We start from the raw sequence: 26176 nt of genomic DNA on the forward strand, positions 1-26176 counted from the left end.
ATTGGCCCCGAATCCCACTGATAAATAATGAGCTGTAGATGTCAGAAGAATGCGTTTCTGCAGAGAAAAATGCAAGAAAACGCTTTTGGGCGTCGGGGCTTCGCCCCGAACACCACTAATAGGTAATGAGCTGTACATGTCAGGAGAATGCGTTTCAGCCGTGAATAATGCAAGAAAACGCTTTTGGCGTCGGGGATTCGCCCCGAACCCCACTGATAAATAATGAGCTGTAGATGTCAGAAGAATGCGTTTCTGCAGAGAAAAATGCAAGAAAACGCTTTTGGACGTCGGGGCTTCGCCCCGTACACCACTAATAGGTAATGAGCTGTACATGTCAGGAGAATGCGTTTCAGCCGTGAATAATGCAAGAAAACGCTTTTGGCGTCGGGGATTGGCCCCGAACCCCAGTGAAGAAGCTTAAAGTGCTCTCCCAGACCCCCAAGCTTGCAAGAGAAAGACTGTTTTTTTTTCTGTTTTTTTTTCGCCGAAGATTGAGAAACAGTCTTATTTTATTCTCATATATCGAATATATATATATATATATATATATGCTGTACGCACGTTTATGCATAGGGTTAGGGTTTACTGGGCGTTAGGGTTAGGGTTTGGAAAAAAAATCGCCCCCCCCACTCCAAAGTTCTGGATCCGCCAGTGCACTAACATCAGGTTTTGACGAGTTAATATCAGAACCGTCTTCAATGCTGTTAGAACTCACTGAAGGGAGAACATCTCTCCTCCCCAAAAAAAAGGTGATCCGAATCAACCATCAAACTATCGCCCTATCAATTGTCTGTCAGTTGTGTATAAACTATTAACTTAACTTTTAAAAAGTAAAATGAATACATTTTGCTCTGCCCATAAGCTACTAGCTGAGGAACAACAAGGTTGCATTGAAGAGTCGATGGGCTGTAAATTACAGCTAACTATAGATGGTATTATATTGCACCAAGCTAATAGAAGAAAGAGAAATTTACACATGTGCTACATCGACTACAAAAAAGCTTTCGATTCAGTTCCGCATGATTGGCTATTAAAAACCCTGGATATTCTTAGAATCAACTCAAGAATAAAACAACCATTGAAAGTCTGTATGAATAAGTGGAAGATATATCTGTACCTTAATCGTGATAAAAAAGGTTCTGTGCACATAAGAAGAGGTATATACCAGGGTGATTCACTATCTCCACTCTGGTTCTGCCTAGCGATTAATCCTCTATCTACATTACTCCAAGACTCAACGAACGGTTTTAGGGTTGACACTAAATGTACAAAATATGTGTCCCACTTATAATACATGGATGATCTAAAGCTATATGCAGAAACCGAGCAAAAATTACACACCTTAATCAAAACGGTAAAATGCTTTAGTGACGATATCTGTCTGTCTTTTGGCCTGGATAAGTGTGGCATCATAAGCATTAAAAAGGGCAAAGCAACGAACACCAACATTGCATTTGAAGGCATCGAGGAATTGAACTCCGCCTCTCTTCATAAATATCTTGGAATAAACCAGAAAGCCAAGATAAACCATAAGAAATTAAAAAGAGGACTTTCTTGGCAAATATAAGCAAAAAGTTAATAAAATCCTCAACACCAAACTGTCTGGCAGTAATCTCATCACTGCAATAAACAGCTGCGCCGTCCCGGTGCTCCTTTATACATTCGGTGTGATCAAATGGACTGACGCCGACCTACATGACATTGATAGACTCACTAGAAAATTACTAACCGAATTTCGATACCTACACCCCAAGTCCTCCACCATAAGTTTATACCTGCCCAGGAAGGATGGGGGTCGTGGATTGAAGAACATTTTCAAATTGTGCAAGATGCAAGTTTTAAAAATACGATCAAAACTGCTCACCTCCAGCAATCAATTAGTTTCCTTTCTACGCAAATATGACTCCGAAGCAACCCCTCTAAACCTACACAATGCTAATGTCAATGTCGGTTTGGACGACGTAGGGCATGAGATTCGCCAATGGGAAGAAAAAAACTCCACGGAAAATACCAGGCTTTATTACATGGGGACAACATCGACAAGGCTGCTTCCTTAACATGACTCAAAGCAGGTCATCTCTACCCTGAAACAGAAGGCTTTGTTACAGCAATACAGGACAGAGTAATCAGGACAAAAAATTACGAGAAGAATATCCTGAAACTCAATGTTGTCGACAAATGCCGAAAATGTGGAAATGTGGGCGAGTCGATTAAACACATTATGAACAGGTTATGGCAGAATGTCCAGCCCTATCAGAATCAGCCTACCTAGGTCGCCATAACCAAGTTAATACACCAACACTTGGCTTTGACGCACTATTTGATCGGTAAGGACAATCCTCCTTATTATACATACTCGCCACAAGAGTTTCTCAAGTGTACTGAATCTGCTGCACTGGGATAGGCCTATTCTGACCGACAAAACGGTAGATTTCAATCGCAATCTTCTGTTCGTTGATAAAAAAGAAAAAAACGCTACCATTATCGACGTCGCGGTACCACTGTCTCATAATTTAAGAAAAACTGAGAAAGACAAAGAAAATATGGGAACTTAGGCTTGGAAATTGTTCAATATAACAATATTCCCCATCAACCGAGGGGATAATAACAACTGACCTCACAGACATCTTCAAGACCCTTAACATTCCTAGGAACATCCTCGTTGCCTGTCAGAGGGCGGTACTGCTGCAGACCTGCCACATCACCAGAAAATTCCTCAGTGGAAACTGTTAAAGGGACTACGATGAATTTTGTTTCTCTTTAGCGAAACATTGCCCTGGCAGCGCCAGAGATTGACTACATAATAGTAATAATAATAATCTTTATTGTCCGTGAGGAAATTTTGTCTTACAATTTGTGCATTACACCAAACAAAACATTGTAACTATAAAAAAAATGTACATTCATACTTGACTCACTCATAATTTACATGTGAGAAAGATTATATCAAACTTAAACTCTAATGATTTTATTGCCAGATTATCAATTTTAGTCCGTGAATCAGTGTATCTGTTACAATGAGATTTTACAGCTCGGTCTCTCTCTCCTTTTCTGTCTCCCTCTTTCTATTTCGCTTTCCGGAACCCCCATTTTATTTCAACTTTCGCATCATAACTTCTCCGACATAGATTTTGACTCAGTTTGGAGAGATCCGCTTCATAATGCAAAACCGACACATAGGTCGTATACGCACGGGCCCGTTAATTTAGTAGCACTTTCACTTATCACCCCCACTCGCCCCAAATAGAATACCAACGTCCAGTATATCAATTTGGTTTTATTTATTGTAATCGTTTATCTAACCCTTTTTTGAATGTAGCGAAGTAACAATAGATCTAGATTTATCTTTTCGATGCTATTATAGGATTAGTCGTTTTTTTTAAAATGATACAAAGTAAAATTCTTTGCTCTGTCTCTCAATCTGTCTCAACGAAAAAGACTATAGATCTATCTTATTAATGCTATTAGCGGCCGCGTAAGGCGGAAAAGCCACAAATAGGTTTGTGCAAAATGTCCGTCTGTCCGTCTGTCACACTCAGATCTCGAAAACTAGAGGAGAAATGAAAAATATTATTTCACCATGCGATGCGGCTTGAAAAGTTTAGGTGCAACGGCTACTTTTGGTTTTCTAAAAGCAAACCGTTTAATTTATAAAATTAATTATGCAAGCGATTTTTTCATAAAAATACACCAATTCTAAAACAATTACGTAAATGTAAGGGAGGCAATGTATGAATATGTTAACAAAGAACCACAGTCTTTTGTGTATTTTAAGTATCACTATGTCGAACATGGGCGTAGCCAGGATTTTTTTTCGGAGGGGAGGGGGTTTGGGGGGATGTCCCCCCGCCCTCTCCCCCCCCCCCGCGGAAAAAATTATATATATATATATATATATATATATATATATATATATATATATATATATATATATATATGTACATAATTAATCTTTATTACATTCTGACCCTTTCGGAAAACGTTTATTATGCCCTAGAATAGATTCTTCCTGGAATTAGTGGAAAACTTGTAGACTCCCCGCCCTTGCTAGCAAGGGGATCTGGGGGAGCTCGCAGCGCTCCCCCAGCGCGGGGCGAATCTCCGCCGCCGAGCACTATTTCTGGTACTGAAAGCCAACAAAATACATATTCTGAGGTATCTACAGTGCATTATCTTGCTATTAAAAAGTTTTATTTCAAAAACCTAATGTGCTATTCTTACTGACTGAGACCCTCTCGCGCCGTTCGGCGCATTTTCCGGCAAGCTGTTTCCGCAACTCTTATTTTGCGTAATTCATTTTGTCGGAGAACAAGTCCCGCAAAACCTCATGCGACGCTCTGTCACAACCTTACTAAGGGTTCGACTCCCAGTTCGGCATATGATTTCTTTGATTTAGACCCGATCTCTATAACTGACTACTAAAATCTGTCTTAGCCATCTTTGTTTAGCCACATTTAGTGTTTTTCAATTTTAGCAGAAGACTATTCACACTTTATTAATGGAGCTCAAGCCACTGGTAGAAATTTGCAACCTTTCTTGACTACGCTCTTGGAATTACATGCCAGTATTTTGCTTTAGATTTTATATCGAAAAGGAAAGATTTTTTGTCAAAATCATCTGAGGGGTTTTAAACTAAAAATCTCTGGAGGTTTTTTTTTTTTTTTAAAATTCAAAACCCCATTTAGCTACGATCATAGAATTTGGTGACTGTAGTTTGCTTTAAAATAATATTGAAGAGAGAGGTTTTCAACTCTAAACGCTCTGTAGGGGAATTTTAAACTTAAAACCATCTGGAGGGGTTTTAAACTTTAAAGAAAAAGCCATCTGGAGGAGGGGGATTTAAACTCAAAACCTTCTTTGGCTACGCTCATAGCATTTTGAGTGCGTAATTTGCTTTTTTTTTTAATATTGAAGAGGTAGTTTTCACTTTCAAACCCCGCTGGCAGGGGGTTTTAAACTCAAAACCCTTTTGGTTACGCTCATAGATTTGATAGTGTGTAATTTACTTTTTTTTTATATTGAATAGGTGCTTTTTAGCTTCAAACCCCAACTGGAGGGGGGGGGGTAAACTAAAAACCCTTTGGCTATGCTCATTTTGAGTGTGTAATTTGCTTTTTTTTATATTGAAGAGAGGGTTTATCGTAAATTCTGGAGGGGGTTTTAAAATCAAAATCTTCCTTAATTGTGCTGTTGGAATTTGGGGATTGTTTTTTACATTTTTTTGTTTTGTTTTATAGAAGATGGTGATTTTACTGCAAAAACCTCTGGTAGGGGGTTTAAAACTCAAAACCCCCTGTAGGGGGTTTTAAACTCAAAGCCCCTGGTAGGGGTTTTAAACTTAAACCCCCTGGTAGAGGGATTTGTATCTCAAAACCCCCTGATAGGGGTTTTTAAAATCTCAAAACCCCCTGGTAGAGGGTTTTTAACTCAAAACCCCCTCGGCTGCGCTGTGGTAAGTGATGATTTAGTATTAAAATCGCACCTAAAATAAACAAAATGAAAGCGAAAATCAGTCACTTAATTTCATTTCGGGGGGGGGGGGGGTTCAACCCCCCCCCCTGGCTACGCCCATGATGTCGAATAAAATATACAAGAAATGTTCACAACAAATATAAATATTTGTTAAAGGTGTTTTTTCTAGTCAACTAGCTGCTAAAATAAAAAAATAAAAACATTTATGTTTTATGTTTATGTTTGTTTATAAAGGCTAAGAATGCACTTTGTATGTAAATATCACGCACATCTTTTAAAATGGACTTTTTATGCAGCGACTTTCGTGCAGTAGCGTAACGCCGTGGCGTGATATGGTGCTAAACCAATTCCTTAAAATTTTTTAAATAATCAGATTTTATTTATTTTTTGTTTAGTGCCCCATCAGGATTAAAGTCGCTTATTTTGTACTTTTTGTCTGTTGTCGGTCTGTTCGTCACGTTTAGATTAAAATCAACAACACTAAAAGCAATAGAAAATCTGATTTAATCTTTAATGTTCCTTCCGTAACATCTCTATAGTTTTAATTATCTATAATAGATTGTTCCGGATGGTTTTGTGAAAAACAAATCAATGTTAACGAGTGTCTGTTTGCTCTTCTAATTTATTTTACATTTAATTTTATTACTTAAACCTTGTGAACACTCATATGTTGTTCCGTAATTATTTTTTCTTCAGTTCGGTTCTTTATAGTTCTGCAGTTTACGCGATAATATGAAAATCTACTTATTAATTGTTGTTTTAAATTATGTCCAACTTATATGTATACTAAACAGAATTTCTTCTCTTTAAAAAAAAGTAAACATTTTTTTGTGTAAATGTTAGTGTGACAGAACTTACATAAGTTAGCAGTACAAATGTAAAAAAAAAATTTACAAAAATCTAAAAACCATTTGCATAAATGTGCTAAAAATATGATAAATAGTCACTTCCCCTACTAGTTTGTTACTATTAATAGTGAATAGTTGTAAAAGTGATGTATTACTATGAAAAAAACTGTTTGCATAAGCGATTTACAAAATCAGTTTTATTCGCTTTCAGAAAAGAAAAAAAGTAGACGTTGAATAAGAACTAAGAATGGTCTAAAATATTATTATATTGGTTTTGATTTTTCGCGAATAGCAGTCATCAGACTGTCAAAAGACCGTTCTTAGTAAGCGTCTAGGAGGTAAAAGGAACTTATGTACAAATTGTATGGGGATCTGTAAGATGGTTTAAGAGATTTTTTCAGTAATTTAATCGGTGATGGAACAAAATAATTATTTACAGTCATAATGCCCGAGATTTAAGTCAGTTCTAAAAGATAAAAAGAATACCAGCCATTACCTTTGTTTGTAAAAATGTAGCGAAATTTTGATCAGCAAACAAATAGCTACCATCAAGATTAGCTTGTAATCTAAGACTTGAGGCATCGTTTTTACTCTTATGAAAAATAGATAATAAATTGGAGCTGAAACAAACAGAAATAACAAGATTAAAATGTAATATTTTTGAAACAAAAACTTCTTAGCATTGCACACCTGTTACGCCCGTTGAATTAGTTTCTTCATTAATCACACTCTTCTTTGAATATTCCAAAATGCCTCTGATCCAATTATTTTAAGATTTGAACATTAGTCCAGAAATTCGAGCATCAATGATACTCTTCAATGCCATCGCCCCCTCCCCACCCCACCAAATCGGCCAACATACTAGAGAAAGGGGCGAAATAATCTAAAAATAGGTTGAAATATATATAATTAGTATATTTTATTAGCATAAGTAATAAATTCGTATACAAATTGTGTGATTTCTATAGTAAAATTCGTCGGCCGGATGGGGGGGGGGGCAATTGACCCTACCGCCCACCCCCCTGTATTGGCCATAATCCGCCAGTGCGACGTACACCTTTGATCTAATGTGGAAAAGCCCGCTTTATAGCGCCACCCCATGACAAACAAAAAGCTTTTCCTACGTAAAACCTCTGTCTTTTCTTTGGCTTGTCTTTTCTTTGGCTTCTCAATTCAACATAAAATATACCCTATGTTGCTTTTCGGCATTCACTCCCATTACACACACAAGCACGCTTTCAGTTTTTGAATTCTATATACATAGCACCTTTGGCTAGTTTTATCTTTTTTTTTGCATCCTTTAATCACAAGGCAAGTAATGTACAGCAAACATGGGCGTAGCCAGGATTTTGTCGGGGGGGGGGGAGGGAATTTTTCTTTTGCCCCCCCCCAGTGAAAAAAATATATATGTAAAATGTGTGTGTGTGTGTGTACATAATTAATCTTTATTGCATTCTGACTCTTCATTCTTTCGGAAGACATTTATTGTATCCTATGTTCTTCCTGGAATTAGTGACTTCCCTGTGAGCCTCTTCTCACCTGCTCTGAGGACCTCCATGAATGTGTTGCGCCAAGTTGTACAAGGATATCATCCCATTTCTTATTATGCGTAATTCATTTTGTCGGAGAACATGTCCCGAAACCTCATGCGTCGCTCTCTCACAATCTTACTAAAGGGTCGACTCCCAGTTCGGCATAGGATTTCCTTGATTTAAATCCGATCTCTATAACTGACTCCTAAAATCTGTCTTAGCCATCTTTGTTGAGCCACATTTAGTGTTTTTCAATTTTGGCAGATGACTATTCACTGCAGTTTATTAAGGGAGCCCTGCCACTGGTAAAAATGTGTAACCACTCTTGAATACGCTCTTGGAATTAAGTGACTGTAGTTTGCTTTACATTTTATATCGAAAAGGGAAGTTTTATCGTCAAAATCATCTTTTGGGGGTTTTCCACCTCAAAATGCTCTGTAGGGGGATCTTAAACTCAAAACCATCTGGAGGGGTTTTAAACTTTAAACAAACGCCATCTGTAGAAGAGGGGTTTAAACTCAAAACTCCCGATTGGATTGGCTACGCTCAAATAATTTTAGTGTGTAATTTGCTTTTTTTTATATTGAAGAGGTATTTTTAGCATTAAACCCCTCTGAATGGGGGTTTAAACTCAAAACCCCTTTTGGCAACGCTCATAGCATTTTGAGTGCGGAATTTGCTTTTTTTCTTACACTGAAGATGTATTTTTTAGCCTCAAACCCCCTGGCGGGGGGTTTAAACTCAAACCACCTTTGGCTGCGTTCATAGATTTTAGTGTGAGTAATTTGCTTTTACTTATATTGAAGAGGTACTTTTTAGCTTCAAACTCAACTAGAGGGGAGTTTAAACTCAAAACCCCTTTGACTACACTCAAAACATTTTGAGTGTATAATTTGCTTTGTTTTTATTATTAAAGAGGTATTTTTTACCTTCAAACCCCGATAAAGTGGGGTTTAAACTAAAAACTAAGTCAAAACCCATTTAGCTACGCTCATAACATTTTGAGTGCGTAATTAACTTTTTTTTATATTGAAGAGGGGGTTTATCGTAAATTTTGGAGGGGGTTTTAAAATCAAAATCTCCGTTAACTGCTCTTGGAATTAAGGGATTTTCGTTTGCATTTTTGTTTTGTTTTGTTTCATTTATAGAAGAGGGGGGGTTAACTGCAAAAACCCCAAGTAGGGGGTTTAAAATCAAAACCCCTAGTTGGGGGTTTTAAACTCTTAACCCCTGGTAGGGGTTTTTAAACTCAAAACACCTTTGGTTGTGCTGGGGCAAGTGATGGTTTAGTATTAAAATCTCACCTAAAATAAACAAAATCAAAGCAAAAAATCATTCACTAAATTCCGATCCCCCAAGGGGGGGGGATTTCATTTCGGGGGAGGTTTGAACCCCAACCCCCCCCCCCCGTCTACGCCCATGATATATATATTTTTATTTTATTTATTTATATTTATATATATTTATTTAGTCAGTAGTATCTTTTGGTCCGGTACGGACAGTAGTGACTTAGAGAGTCAAGTAGTAATTTTGAGTTAAGAAGTATCTTTTGGGCAGTCGAAGCCAGCGGTCACTTGAGACATGTATTTCTAGTAGTTATTATTCTGTACTATTATTATTGAAGTATTTGTTACCCGCTGTGATGCGGACGTTACTTGATGTCTATTTTGGAGAATTCAACATGTTGGATCTATTTGATACCCGCTGTTATGTGGATGTGACTTTGTTTCTTATTGGATTATGTCACTGCCAAGAAGTGCGGTATTATTATTGTCATTAAATAAACTTTATATTTAGTCTGCTAAAGTGGCGTTAAGTCACTCAGTAATATCTATGTTTGTCACGTGTCAAGTGTGACTCCAGAAAGCACGAACCCAGCATTCTAGGACATTCTTGACAGTAACTTGATAGTAACCAGTCTCATGTGTAATATTATAATACTTCGTCAACACACAGTTAACGTTGACACTATATATATATATATATATACATGTCAGTCGCGAAGGCCTTTGGCAAATCATGTCCAAATTCGGCTGCCCGGATCAATTCATAACAATGGTGCGCCAATTCTATGATAACATGCAAGCAAGAGTGCAAGACAAACGGAGACTACTCCAAGCTCCTGTCTCAAATGGCGTGAAGCAGGGCTGTGTGCTGGCTCCAACACTTTTCAGCATAATGTTCACCGCCATGCTGAAAGATGCCTTTCGCACAGAAAGCATCTGAGTTGGCATACGATATCGCACCGATGCCACTGGCGGATCCGGGAAGGGAGGGCGGTAGGGACGAATTTTAGTATAGAATTCACACAATTTGTATACGAATTTATTACTTATGTAAATAATATATACTAATTATTTATATTTCAACCTATTTTTAGATTATTTCGCCCCCCCCCCCTTCTAGTATGTTGGCCGATTCGGTGGGGTCGGGAGGGGGCGATGGTATCAATCCCGCCCTCCCCCCCATACACTTTCAAGTGGGGGGGGGGCGGTCCAATTTATTTGTAGAAATCACAGCTTGCTAACAGAATCAATTAAATATCTATATGATTAAAACGTATGATTCATATTTTAACAGATCTTTATATTATGTCGTTCCCTGTTTGCCGATGGGGGGGGGCGAATACCTCTACTGTCCTTCCCACCTAAACCCTTTGAGTGGGGGGAGGGCGAAGGGCGGTCCTACTTTTATGGAGAAATCATTGTTTGTGAACAAAATTAATTCAATTAATATATAAATTTTATATTATGTCAATCCCTTTCTGGTATCTTGGCCGATTCGGTGGGGTTGGGGGGAGGGCGATTGCATGTCCTGCCCTTCCCACCCACTCTAGACATCAGATTGGGGGGGCGGTCCTATTTTTATGGAGAATCATAGTTTGTGAACAAAATTAGTTGAATATCTATATAATATAAACTACGTATTGATATGTGAAACCGTTGTATATTATGTCGTACCACAATCTAATCTCAAATTTTATCATTAGTAAACTTAAATGAAAAAGGGTTGTAGCAGGTGGGAGGGGCGATACATGCAATCGCAACCCCCCCCCTATCGTACAAATCCAATACGTTTTCTTTTTGTATTATAGTAAGAAATTACAAAATTAAAAAAAAATCTGTCACTAATATAATTTATATATACTATAAATTAAATTCTTATATTGAGTCGCCCCAACCCCGTTCTTTAATGCCAAATGCAATCTTTAGCAGAAATTATAAAAAGGAGCGAGGATTAATCGTCTTCTTTCTACCACCCCTCCCCTTTCCAGACAGAGTTTATGTACTTTCACATGAATTTATCATAGTTATTTTAAGAAAGAATTCAAACGAAATTTTTCAGTATTAGAGTCATGATTGAGATGAGTTCTAAACCCAAATAATCTTTTCATAGTCGTCTTTTCCCAACCTTTACTCAATCTGATATTTTTTCTAGTTTAATATTTTTGGGACTATAACTCAAAATTTATACTTACATTTTATTGAATATTGTTTATCGAATAATTTTTTTTTTCGGCGTCGATCCTCAATGCCAAAATCTAAATTTGTGGGTATCATATCTTTTCAAGGAACAAATCGGTTTTATTTACAATGTATTATGGGCCTATAAATTCATATTAGAATATTTTTCAAGTACAACATTATTCAAAAGGTCCATTTTTAATAGTATGAATAATGAGTTTTAGGTCAGGAGAAACCGTTTCTTCTGTGAAGTATGCAAGAAAACGTTCTTGGCATCAGAACCCCACTGATGAATAATGAGCTGCAGATATTCAGGAGAATGCGTTTCTGCAGTGAAAAAAGCAAGGAAACGCTATTGGCGTGGGGGCTTCATCCCAAACCCCACTGATGAATAATGAGCTGTATATGTCAGGAGAATAGGTTTCTGCAGTGAAAAAAGCAAGGAAACGCTTTTGTCGCCGGGGCTTTGCCCCGAACCCCACTAGAGAACCTTATAGCGCTGCCCCAGTTGTTTTGTTTTTTGCCGAAGGTTGAGAAATGCTGCTTTTTTTTTCTCATATATAAATATATACCTATATATATATATATATATATATAAATATATACATATATATATATATATAAATAAATAAATAAATAAATAAATATATATATATATATATATATATATATATATATATATATATATATATATATATATATATATATATATATATATATATATATATATATTGTGTGTGTATGTGTGTGATGTACGCACGTTTATGCATAGGGTTAGGGTTTACTGGGCGTTAGGGTTAGGGTTTGGAAAAAAAACGCCCCCTCCCACTCTAAAGTTCTGGATCCGCTAGTGACCGATGCATGTGTATTCCATGCTCAGAGACTCAAAGCAAGAACCAAGGTAATCTACGACTGCATCAGAGACCTGCTATTCGCAGATGACTGCGTCCTTAATGCTGCAAACGAAGAAGACCTTCAAAAGAGCCTGTCCCTCTTCGCTAATGCATGCAAAAATTCTGGCCTCACCATCAATGTGAAAAAGACAGAAGTGCTGCACCAACCTCCTCCAAATAAATCAATAACAGAGCCAGACACTCTCATAGATGGACAGTAATTAGCAAACGTCAGAAAGTGTGTCTATCTGGGAAGCACCATATCAGCAAACGCCAACCTAGATGATGAGGTTGACTTCCGTGTTGCTCGTGCCAGTGCTGCTTTTGGCAGACTTCAAGAACAAGTGTGGCAACAAAGAGGACTCAGCATATCCACAAAACTGAAAGTCTACAGTGCTGTATTTCTCCCGTCACTCCTATATGCATCAGAGTCCTGGACCCTATATTCCCGTCACACCAAAAAGCTAAACTCCTTCCACCTACGTTGTCTAATGAGTATCCATAAGGTGCGTTGGTCCGACCACATACCAGACACACAAATCTTAAGACTATCCAACATGACCAGTATCAATGCGACAGTAAAAAGGTCACAACTTCGATGGGCGGGACATGTAGTCCGCATGCCAGACAATCGCCTTCACAAACGACTACGGGGAGATGTGTAGGAAAGCGCTCCCAGGGAGGCCAATACAAGCGCTACAAAGACACTCTCAAGAGCTCCTTCAAGGAATGCGATATCGACATTCACAGCTGGAAAGCACCAGCTCTCGATCGATCCTCATGGTGTGAAGCTGTGAGTCTCGGAGTCTCAAGATATGAAGCAAAAAGAGTGGCCAGAGCGAAAGAGTGCCGAACCAACAAAAAGCTGAGAAGAAGAAGGCCTATCTGAAACAGACCTAACCTACCCATGCCACGTATGCGGCCGGCTTTTTAAAGGGAGGATTGGACTTAACAGTCATCTTCGAGTCCATAGGAAATGAGAAATGTGCTCATCTTCGATTACGAAGGAGGATATATATATGTGTGTGTTTGTACGTAATTAATCTTCATTATATATAATAATAAAAAGGAAAAAAAAGAGTCCCATTGGAAATTAAATAACAACCTTTTGGAAGATCCACTAATCAAAAGATTAATAAACCAACTCCTAGCAACAACACAAGACATATTAGAAAACGAATACAAATTAACTAAGTCGTGGACACTAATTAAAAATTCAATTAAAGAGCAAGTTAAAATTTTAGCAAGAATGAAACAAACAAAGAGGGAAAATGAAGAAAACAGAATTTAAAATGTGCTAACTCAAACGCAAGATGAAATAGAAAAACAGACCTAACCACTCAACTTGAAGAGATATATAACCACAAATATAGAGGGGCCGACATCAGGTGGAAAAGCACCCAAATAGCACAAGGGCCAAATAAATTATACTTAGCGGTAGAACAAAATACGCAAAAACAAAATAGAATGAAAACCAACCTAACAGACAAAGATGGGAACGAAATACAGGAGAGTGACACAATAATAGCAATTTGTACAAAACATTTCGTCAGCAAGTATAATGAAGAACAAGCAGATCTATAGACGCACAAAACATACTTCTAAAACACTGTAAAACAATACCTCCAACGGAAAAACAAACGACAAATAGACCCTTTACATTAGAGGAGCTGAGGGCTGCTTTAGACACAACACAAAATAAGAAATTCCCTGGCCCAGACGGTTTGACATATGAATTCTATAAAACCTTCTTCCCCCAAATAGGACCCCTACTACTAAGACTATACAACGACATGTTAGAAACAGGACAGACACCTACAGACTTTAATCTTGCATACATCACGCTATTACCGAAAAAAACCCTGAAAACAACACAACCCCAAGTGACTTTAGACCCATTTCCCTTTTAAACGCGACCATAAACTGCTGCCCTAATTTTTTTTAACAGTAAAGCCCCTTATATCCCACCTACTAGGACAAGACCAGTACTGTAGCAACCCTGTAAAAATATAGGCGAACTAAACCACTTCTTACGAGACATCCTATATTACTGTAGAGACAAAGACTTGAAAGCAGTCATCATGTTCATTGAACAAGAAAAAGTTTTCGACAGGATCGACCATTGTTACTTATTCAAAATACTAGACAAGACAGACATAGACAAGACTTTGATAAAATACATAAAGTTGGTCTACACCGATGTCACAGGTCAACTTATAATAAATCAAACACTTAGCAGCAAGATTTCCATTAGAAGATCTGTTAGGCAAGGTTGTCTCCTTTCCCCCTTTTTATACACCCTTTGCCTAGAACCCCTGTTAGAGAACATTAAGTTAGACAAAAAAAATTCAGTAATAAAATCCCCGGTCCAACTCCCGTAGTCAAAATAATGCTTACGCTGATGATACCACACTTTTCCCCACCTCAGAAAAAGATATAGCTAAAATTATAGAGAAATTAAAATTATTTGGTAGGGCGAGCGGGTCCAAAATAAATATTAATAATTCCTCTATTATGGGACTTGGTAGGTGGGAAATCCCCCCCCCCCAACATTCTCTTTAACCTTAGAATACAAAAATAAATAAAAGTATGTGGCATCGTGTGGACCAGCAACCCAGCACACTATTGCAATGAACAGTGGGCGGAGATTCTAGCCCACACAAAGAACGTGATTGGAATGTTTCGGTACATGGCGACAGCCCTATTTGGGAGAGCTATATTAATAAACAACTAGGTCATCCCAAAGATAATCTACTTAGCAAATATAGTAGAACCTCCTCCTACTTTCATAAATAACATCAATACCACTATCAGAAATTTTATTTTCAAAAACACAATAAGGAACTTAAAACATACAACACTCATACAAGACAAAAGAGAAGGAGGTATAGGCTTACAAGACATTCACACAAAAATCAAAACGCTTAGAATAAAATTTGAAGGGAAAGTAGTAAGGTCTCCCAATAACTTCCCCTTAGTTTTATATTATTTTGGACTAAACAAACTCCTTCCCATTCAAAACAACACACCCCATCATTTTGGTAACCATACACATCCATTCTATAGATCACTCGCTAGTCACCTACCCAGCAATGAAAACATAACACAACACGACTCAAAAACAATATACACTATACTCAGAGACAAGTTGAAAGAAAACCTAGAAGTTAGAATAAAGTGGGCAGGGAGATAGGGGTTAAACCAACCAACTGGACAGACACATTCACGCAATTACACAACAAATACATAACACCCAAAGCACGAGAAGTGGCCTACAGATTACTCTTCGGGATGACCCCAATAGAAGGAAGACTCTCCAATACAACAGGGTCCACATATACCTATGAAATTTAAAAAAAAAAAAAGAAAAACCAAACTCAGAGAAACACCTATGTGACATGGTTGAGAAAGCAAAAAAAACAAAAAAAAAACTTAGAAGATATTATTAACGCAAACAGTCAAACCTGTGCAAATGTAAATACTGCTATTTTTTTTAAATAAAGTATCTAAAGCCATACATAAAAAACTAAGAGATATCAATGTAATTATTTTAGCAGAATATAGAAATCTTATTTACCTACAAATTGTCTACCATAATAGAATCTGTAATAAAATTATATTAGATCACATTTTAAAGAAAATTTTTGAACGCAAAGTGAAATGATTTAGCACTAAATAAATATATAAGATAAGATAAAATAATTTTTATTGATCCAATCAAATGGAAATTCAGTTTGACTACAATTGACAACCTCAGCGTAACTACTTTACAAAAACAATGTAGATGAAAAAATTCGAACAACATTCACTCTCGAAACACATACACATTCACAACCAGCGCTTTATGAGTTTGACTTTTATGTACTTCTCGATGACGACAGCTGATCTTGTAACACTCTCACAGATAGTGGGATAAATGAGTTTTTAAATCTTTCTGTTTTAGTCCTAATGGAAAGGAAACGACCACTTTGTTCAGATCTTATGTAACCGTGGTTTAATGGGTGCAGGTTATCTTTAAAAATCGTGTTTTGGAAAGGCATCTTTCTTGAAAGAGCTCTTCAAGAGATTGTAGCTGTATTTGGGTGATATACGATGCTTTTTTAATTAGTCTATTAAGCCTATGTCTTTGTGCAAGTGAATTATTATCATACCAGCAGGTGATGGCAAAGTTGATTAGATTGCTGATAGTTGTGTAGAAAAGTTTGATTATTGTTTTGTCTATGTTAAATTTTGCCACTTTCTGAAACGCTGTTGAATTTTCTTGTATATGTTGTGAAATTTTTATATATTTTTCGGTTTGTTGTTGATAGTTGTACCTGGACATTCATATTCTTGTACTTGTTCTATGGTTTGGTTATTTATCCGAATTTCTGCACTATGGTCTTTGTTTTTCCTAAAATCAATTATCATTTCTTTATCAAGATTGTCCATTAACTAAAAGAGAAAGAAATATATGTGTCTGTGTATGTATGTTTATATATATTCCAAATAAACCTTTCTATTTAGTTTAAATGTTTTTATAGTAACCATGTATTTAAAAAGTTAGTACCCCAAAATTTAAAAAAAAAGCAATGGTCGCCCCTTGAAATAGACTAAAGTTAAGACAATTCAAAGACAGTGCGCAAACACGTGGGCCACACCTTGACCTTGTGACTGTGTAGAGACTTAAATAAAAGATTTGATCTACGAGTTTGGAAGGAAGAAACGAAAGGCCGTATTCAATTACAACGGAAAACTATATTGAAATGGAGCATTAAGCCAGCAAGTCAGAGAACGGAAACAAAATAAGAAATCAATAAGTGAACACTTGAGAAGTCAATAAAAGGGAACGAAAAATAACTCAGAAATTAGAACAAGGGCAGACTGTTACTATTTATTTAAACACTGTTTTTCTTCTGTTGTTCTTATATTGAGCATCAACATAACCCCATATCTCAACAAACGTTTTGCATTAAATTGTTAAAAAGTTAATATTTATGTTCAATTTCTTTGTTTACACATATGTTATTGCTTCACGAATGTAACAACAATAATTCTCCACCACCATTGTCAATATTGTGCATGCTTGTGCAGTCTACAGACAAATAATTAACTAAAGAAGGGAAGAGGAAAAAAAAGAGAAAAGGGGGAAAAACGAAAAAAAAACAACTTTTCTGTACGACTCTACTTAATCCTTGTGATCCCGAGACACTGACTCTAGCAGACATAATTTCCACCTTGATGATGAGGAAGTAGTTTTCCGAATCTCAAAGGAGAAAATCAAAAATTGTCATATGAAGAAAATAAAAGAAACAATATTAATGTAGCCTATGTACGTATAAGTGTTGTGACAGGTTGGGGAAAGTGATGTGTGTTTGGCGCGTTTAATGTCTAGGGGATGATTATTTTTGAAAACTATCACACACCAACCCGTCAGCATATAAATCGGGAGCAGGCACGCAACGAGACAAGCAATGAAAGAGAGATACAAAAGTTAAAATAGAATATTTATTTACATAAATATTTACATAGAAGAATAAAAAGGGGGAGGGTTTGCATCTATCTCTAATTGATACTATATTAAATCATCACTATTGCACTTAATAAGAGAGTATGTCACTTTGTCTTCTGAACTTAGCTGGTTGTCCTGTTGATGTCGCAGCTGGCTGTGATCCTGGCTTGAGGTTCTGCAGCTGGAGGTGGCACTCTAGCGGATAGAGGGACGCCGGTGATTCAGTTCTTGTGGAGTCTCAATCCAAAGTTCTGATATCTGTAGTGGGCACAGTAGGGCGGGTGGCCGGCTACCGTGGGCACAAGGTTACTGCGGGCAGAGCTGATCTGCCGTGGGCAGCGTAGTTGACAGGGTAAGTCCAATGAGTTGCAGGGGGTTTGGCGTAGCTATGACGTCTCGCACAGATCTGGGTCTATAACAAGTTGACAGGTGGGCTGTCGAATAGGCGGGCAAGGCCAATAGCGCCAAGTAGTAGAGTTGAGTAGATCCACGTAGACGGAGATGATACTCAATAGCAAATAGGCAGTTGACTAGGCAGACAAAGCCAAATAAATAGGCAGGTAAATAGGCAGGTGATCCAAACAAATAGTTGGGTAGATCTCAGTGGGCAAGTGCAGTGCTGAATAGCACTAAGCAGATAGGTAGACACCTGAGGGAGGCTGCTGATAAATAAAGACAAGTTAGGACATGTCTCTCATGCATCTTATCGATGCCCTCGACTGAGGTGCATTCGTCAGATTGATAAAATTGTTTTTGAGCACAGAGGGGAGATGATGACAAATGGGATTTGGAAAACAGATGGCTGATAGTAGCAATATAAAATTGTACATAAAAAGGGGAAATAATAATATCAAATAAACAACACAAGTTGGAAGAGGAAAAGGGGGGGGGGAATGGGCGATGGTCAGCGACCATGACGGTTTGTTTACATACGACCGTCGGCCGCGAACAATGGAGCGCGCTTGAATGGAGAGAGTGTCCATTCAAGGGGCGCAACTCTCGCTACAGTAAAATGACTACTGGGGAGATAATTCATATATATCTCTTCTAGACGCAGTATTAGTGCGCTAGTAAAATTATAAAGGCGGTCAGCCGAAATAAAGGAAATAAAATAAGATGTACAAATATATACATGGTTGCATCAACGATCAATTGAGCAACGTAGCATTAATAGATTAATGCAATACATAAATATATACATATGCCATGTTTATGTTTTCTACTTACGACAGTGAGAAATACACAATGCACTAATTAAATATAAATGAAATACTAAAATACGCATGATAGTTTCCAATGAGAAATATACACAGAGTAATTAAGATGGAACTTGTGATTAAGTTCGGCTTACCACCAGGTATTCAATGTGACACCTGTGATGAATGGTACCATGCATCATGTCTCCATATGAATACACCTGTGTATTATGCCTTAGGCAACAAAGATGCATCATGGCACTGTGTACCATGTGGGTTACCTCAGTTTACATAAGGAATGTTTGATTCCTTAGATGCAGACACTTCTAACCCATACAACATCCTAAACACCATCCCAAACCAAACTCACCAACCACTAGCCAGATCCACTCCTGTTAAACCTAAATCTACTAAAATTAATACAACAGCCTCACTAAACAAACCTAATAAAGAAGTAACACCAAAATACCTTAAAACCTTAGTAATACATTTTCAAAGCATTAGGAACAAAACAGCAGACTTAGAAATTTTATTAGAATGTGAGAAACCAGACATAATTGCAGGAACAGAAACTTGGCTACATCCTGAAATTTATAATGCAGAATTTTTCAATAGTAATTGTGAAATTTTAAGATAAGATAGGGCTGATAATCATGGAGGAGTTCTTTTAGCAATAAAAAAAAACACTCTTATAGCAGAAGAAATTACTTACCTAACTCAAAAAATATAGAATCAACATTTTGTAAAATTAATACCACTTCAACATCCCTAATAATAGGCAGCATTTACAGACCACCAAATTCTAGTTTAGAATACATGCAGGAACTATGTAATCAGATTACTACACTTAAAGAGACAAATAAAAATGCAGTTTTTTTGGATTATGGGTGATTTCAACCTACCTGATATAAATTGGAAAACACTAACCATAGATAAGCACCAAAACCTTAAGGACATAAATGAGCTATTCATAGAAACTTTACACAACCTAAGTTTAGATCAAATCATTAAAAAGCCAACTAGATTAAACAACACATTAAATCTCTTCTTAACCAACAGACGTGGATTAGTAGTTGATTATGATATTATCCCTGGTCTATCAGACCAAGAGATCATAAAAATACACAGTCAGATAAAAGCAGTAGCCAATACAAAACCCAAAAGAAAAATCTTACTCTGGAATAAATGTAACCTAACACAACTACACCAAGCTGCATTAAACATTCAACAAACATTCTTATTAGAAAAAGACATTAACCAACCAGTCGATGACCTCTGGAATTTTATTAAAAACCATCTTAAAATAAATGCTGGTTTAATAATAGACTAAAGAAGCTCTGTAAACAGAAGGAAAACCTATATAGAAAATTTAAAGAAACTAATGCAGAAAGAGTTTACAAAAAGTATATAAAAATTAAACACTTAACCCAAAAAGTAAGCAGACAGCTGCAGAGTGAATACATAAACAATGTAATATCTAAATATAACAACAAAAATCTATGGTCATACATTAAGTCTAAGAAAATGGAAACAACAGGCATAGCGCCATTAAAAGATGAATATAACATAATACATAATGATAATGAAACTAAAGAAAACATTCTAAACTAATACTTTGCATTATCATTCTCAACCCCAGGAGACAAAGACATATTACTGAATTTGAACCAAGTAGACAACATAGAAGATATAGTAGTACAAGAAAATGGAATTCAAAAACTATTAGCCAACACCAAACCAAATAAAGCGTCTGGACCTGATGGTATTCCAGCTAGATTACTCAAAGAACTAAGCAATGAGCTATCCCCAGTATTCAAAATACTCTTTCAGGCTTCACTTAACCAGGGCAGAGTACCAAGGGACTGGAAAGAAGCTAATGTTAAGTCTAAGAAAATGGAAACAACAGGCATAGCGCCATTAAAAAGGGAAGACAACTTAACACACAATGATAATGAAACTAAAGCTAACATCCTAAACAAATACTTTGCATCAGCATTCTCAGCCCCAGGAGACAAAGACATATTACTTAATTTGAACCAAGTAGACAACATAGGAGATATAGTAGAAGCGTCTGGACCTGTTGGTATTCTAGCCAGATTACTCAAAGAACTAAGCAATGAGCTATCCCCAGTATTCAAAATACTCTTTCAGGCTTCACTTAACCAGGGCAGAGTACCAAGGGACTGGAAAGAAGCTAATGTTACCCCCCTATTTAAAAAAGGAGAAAAAACTGACCCAGGAAACTACAGACCAGTATCACTTACCAGCATCACATGTAAAATCCTAGAACACATAATATGTAGCAACATCATAAACCACTTAAACATAATATCCTCACACCATACCAACATGGCTTTAGGAAATATAGATCATGTGAAACACAACTAATAGGACTAATTGATGATTTTTCAAAAGGTTTAGATAATAGTGAACAAATAGATTCTATTTTACTTTATTTTTCTAATGCTTTTAACAAAGTTCACCACCATAGTTTGCTTAAATAATTAAAATATTTCGGCATTAATGGTCCACTGCATCAGTGGATTAAAGATTTTCTAATAGGGAGAGAACAAACTGTAATAATAAATGGCTCTAAATCAACACCGATAACAGTAAACTCAGGTGTACCTCAAGGAACAGTCTTGGGTCCACTACTATTTTTAATTCACATCAATGATTTACCAAATTGCATTACTTCAGGAACAAAAGTCAGATAATTTGCAGACGATTGCATAATATATAGAACAATAAAAACAACACAAGACAGATATTTTACAAAGAGAATTAGATGAATTACAGAAATGGGAATCAAATTAGAGCATGTCTTTCCACCCAGAAAAATGTCAGTTGTTTAAGAGTAACAAAAAAAAATGAAGCAAATTAATTCCACTTATCTCATTCATGGTAAACCAGTAACACAGACTAAAAACGCAAAATACCTAGGTGTTATAATAAATCAAATAAGAACATACAACTAAAATGTTATTTAATCTTGGTTAGGCCAATAATAGAATATGCACCCTCCGTTTGGGACCCCTCAACTCAGGAAAACATTAAGAAACTGGAACAGACACTTAATAGAGCAGTGAGATTCATAACAAACGAATATTCACATTTGACTAGAGTAACACCTTTAGTAAAATCACTAAATTTAGAAAGCCTTCAGGACAGAAGGCTCAAAAGTAAAGTAGCAATCATACATAAAACACTGAACCATAATCTTCAAATACAAAATTTAATAAAATACTCTGAAAGACACAAAGATAAAGGCACATTCCTCGTCCCATATGCTAGGACAAATTTGTACAAATACTCCTTCTTCCCTAGCGCTATTAGAGCATGGAATGGGTTGCCTGAGCTAGCCAGGAAAACCAGTGACTTGGCAGAATTTAAGTCATTGGTTAATATGCATGACTAAATGCATGACGCGTAGGACGTAATCATCTTCTTTTTTGAAGTAACGTCTGTATTATATAAGATAAGATAAGATATTCCTCTAGGAGTAAGATTAAATGAAGTAGTCCAGACTTGATTGACAGCGATAAAGAAATAAGAGAGTCTGGCTTGTCTTAATTTACCTTATATATAGGCCTGGAGAATGTGGGCGGAAACAGGAAATGCCCTAGGCTAAGAATTACCTTACACGTGGGTGAATTAGACTTGAAGTGGGAGTCGCACCTTGGAGAGTCGAGAGGCGTTTTGACTCGAGTAATCTCCTAGATCAAAGAGAGACGTGGGAGAAGGGGGGGGGGAGAGCGACTTGCATTCCACACAAGGTGGTGTCAACTGCGCCTGTCAGACATCCGGCCGTTACGATCAAAGAGAATGTGTTTATCTTTACCCCGGTCAAGGGAAGATACGTGAAAAGGCAGCCAAGGTGGTGGACTCAGTCTAGCCTGGAGAGGAAACGGTGGGGCGGGTGAAGAAATTGGGGGTAGGACGGGGAAATATCTAAAATAAAATAAATAAATAATGAATAATAATAATTAATGCTGTGATAAATTTGAGTCACTCTGACAGCGAGCTTTTGACTTGTCACAAGTGTGTACACACAGACAGGTTTAATAAAAGTTAATATAAAGAACTGGGTTAACGTAGCAAAAAACACAAGGCAAAAACTCTAAGCCAGTGGTCTTCAACCTTTTTTGCCTACCGCCCCCTTTTCGTATTTTTTCTATTGAAAAATTCGCCAGCGACCCCTATTAGTAAAACACTCACAAAGAATCGTGAGAAGGCAAATATGGACAAAATGTCAGCTATTTATTAGTTTTTATGCTGTCAATAACACTTATTGCATGGGAGACGACTGCATGTCAAAGGCGGTCTTCTTTGGCGAGCTTAGAGGAGGACGGTGTTACAGAGGTGCCCTACGTAAGGGCTATAAAGATCCACTCAGGCTTCATTTCGCCCTCACTGGCATAGAGGAAAGTACCTGGCAGCATTCTCTGACAGCAGATGGCCTCTGAGAGAGACAGTTGGAGAGCTCTCACAAAAGCTGCGAGACAAACATTTGAGACTAAAAAAAAATAACTTTATTGAAGACAGGCGCAAAAGACGGAAAGAAAACATAAATAGACCGACAGCAGACAACGGCTTTGTCTGCTTGAGTTTCGGGAAAATATGCAGGTCGCAACTGTGTTTGCGTATTTATGTGGAACACTGCACTCAGCCGTAATCTTCGGAATTGAAGGCATTGCAAATATCATAATACAAAAATTATGTCAAATAATTTGCAGTGATTGCGCGCAAAAATCAATCTCATTGTCATGACTTTTTTTTTAATCCACTTTCAATTATTAAGTATCAGGGTCTACTGTTTTTAGGTTGAATTGTAAATTTTATTTTAAATATAAACATTATTATTGCTAAATTTACTACAGAATGAAATTTAGCTAATAAGAATCCACTGCCTCCTACAGTCTGACAATGTTAGAAAGTTCAAGCTTTAAATTAGTCAAAGCAAAGCGAAGGTCTACTCTAGTGGCTACATCCACTCTTTTTCTTTGCTTATTAATTTTGTTACCCACTAAATCTAGGTTAACCATGTATGTTGATGGAAAAGCTAAAACATAATTCGATTTTCGACCAAAGCTTTGGAATTGTACTCAAACATCCAATTGCAGCTACATCTCTGTTGTGCCTCCTCGGCTCCTATGATAACATTCTTTTTACTGAAGACATAATGTTGTAAATCTATTTTTTCCTGCCACTCAATTTAAATATCAGAAACAGATGGTTTTTTTTTATTTGTCATTTATATATATATTTTTTATATTAGAAGCGAAACGTAATTTCTTTATAGAGCATTGTTCTGTGAATTGCAGCTTGCGGTGTCTTTAGGTAGTAATTCATTTGTCAACAAACAAGTTAGGCTACGTGAGATTGTAAAACTCTTTAAAATAGATTTAATATCTCGATAAATGAAAAAAAAAATTGTATAATCAATGAAAATCCTTTTCTTTCCTAGAAGTCGGAGGTTGGTTCCATTCATTTATGTTAGATGCCTACCTTTAAAAAAATATTTTTTAGCCTGCTTTAAATGATCGTCAACCGTTGAATCTTCCTGTTTCTCAAAAAAAAAATGTATTTAAGAGCTTTACAAAACGAGCAATAACAAACCAAAATGCAGCAAACTTCAGTTTACAAGCAGTAGCGGCCTTAGGGTGGTGGCATTGGGGCAACCGCTCCAGGCCCCAGCGAAAGGAGATTCTCGTGTCACCGTCAGGTTCGAAAACCAGACCAGTTCTCATAAACTACAACTTGTTGCTCAATATTACAGGGCATTTCTATGATACCAATTACCTTTTCAGCTCTTAAAACATTTTTGGTTTCGAAATACTGTTCAGTTTCGAATAATATAAGACATCATCTTATGACCTGTACATTCTAAGCAACTATCACTGTTTAAGAACTCACCTTGGCATAAAAAAATGACCAAAAAAAAAATGAAAAAATGACAAAAAAAATAATAAAATGAATAAAAATAAAACATAATGCATTTCGTGGGGGAAAAGAGACCTTTATGCGCCGAACAACGTCCAGTTTTAAGGCCTGGTTGAGATGCTTGACAACATTGACCTAATCATGCAAGAAATTCGACGAATTAAAACGCCAAGGCTCACGACTAGTAACTCGGATATAGGAGTCAAAACGAGCTTACGGACCTGATGACACATTTTCACGTCCTTGACTGCACGCTTGATGTTAGCCACAAAGAGCATTTGTCTTTTACATAGCGTTTTGTGGACGTATCAGATACAGAAGTTAAACTAGAGAACATTTCCAGTTTATGTAGTTTAAAGGTTAATATAGTACAGTACTTACGCAAGGTACCGGTATGTTTAGTAACAAAAAAGCTTTCAGTGTTAGTGGCAGACGATCCCGTTAGCCTGACATGGTACGATATATCTAGTCTACCTTTACAGCGCAGGGCACCGCATTTGACATTCGCACAGGGCCCGCCCACTGCTAAGGTCGCCTCATCATTTGTTTTTCATCATTTGTTTTTTAAGAAGTACCAATTCACTCAAACTCTTTGCAATATTCCATGACATACCAGCGAGTTTTCATAACACTTTGTCAATTTTTTTTTTTTTTTAAAGATTATATTCTATTAGAATGTTGGCTTCAACGTTTTTCTTAATTCATATTTACATATCAATATATTAACATGTAGATATAATAAACTTTAATCTAAAAGGCGTATTGCCTAGTTTGTTTAGCAAATCATGAACGTTTATGCGCGCAAGATCTAAAGACACTAAAAACAATCCGATTTCAGCAAAAAAGTAAAAATTTAAAAATAGAAAATTTCAAAGAAAACTCAATTTCTAACGTTAAATTAGAGGCAAACTAATAATAATTTGTCTATATTTAGTTTGCCAACTTTAATTTTGAAGAATTCTTTTATTTCTTTTGTTTCAGTGCACCTTTAGTTTCTTCTTTCCCCATTTATGCCCAGCGCCCCCTTAACGCCCATTATTGTGCCCAGCGCCCCCCTACCGCCCCTTCGGCTCCCAGCGCCCAACAAAATCTCGAAAACGCCCCCAAGGGGGGTGACATCGCCCTCGTTGTAGACCAATGCTCTAAGCAATGGAGACAAAGTAAGGAAAAAATTGGGACTAAGAGGTTAAAAATGCCTAAATATCATTTAATGTTCTTTCACTTTTTTATTGTTCTATTGAATTATCTATTATTGACATTTTCTCTATATACATCTTAAGTACTTTACATTTAAAAATATTCATTTTGTGCTATTAGAAAAAAAGGCCTTGTGATGA

General features: G+C 36.8%; 1 protein-coding gene across 1 annotated transcript in view; it reads right to left on the reverse strand.

Moving 5' to 3' along the window:
- LOC106063926 (uncharacterized) overlaps positions 1-26176 on the reverse strand; it is a 71767-nt gene that overhangs the window by 22148 nt on the left and 23443 nt on the right. Inside the window, exon 10 of the mRNA XM_056011439.1 lies at positions 6817-6940. Coding sequence (XP_055867414.1) covers positions 6817-6940 — 124 coding nt within the window. The remainder of the gene's footprint in view (positions 1-6816; positions 6941-26176) is intronic.

This window comes from Biomphalaria glabrata, chromosome 14 (assembly GCF_947242115.1).
Source record: "Biomphalaria glabrata chromosome 14, xgBioGlab47.1, whole genome shotgun sequence".
NCBI lineage: Eukaryota > Metazoa > Mollusca > Gastropoda > Planorbidae > Biomphalaria > Biomphalaria glabrata.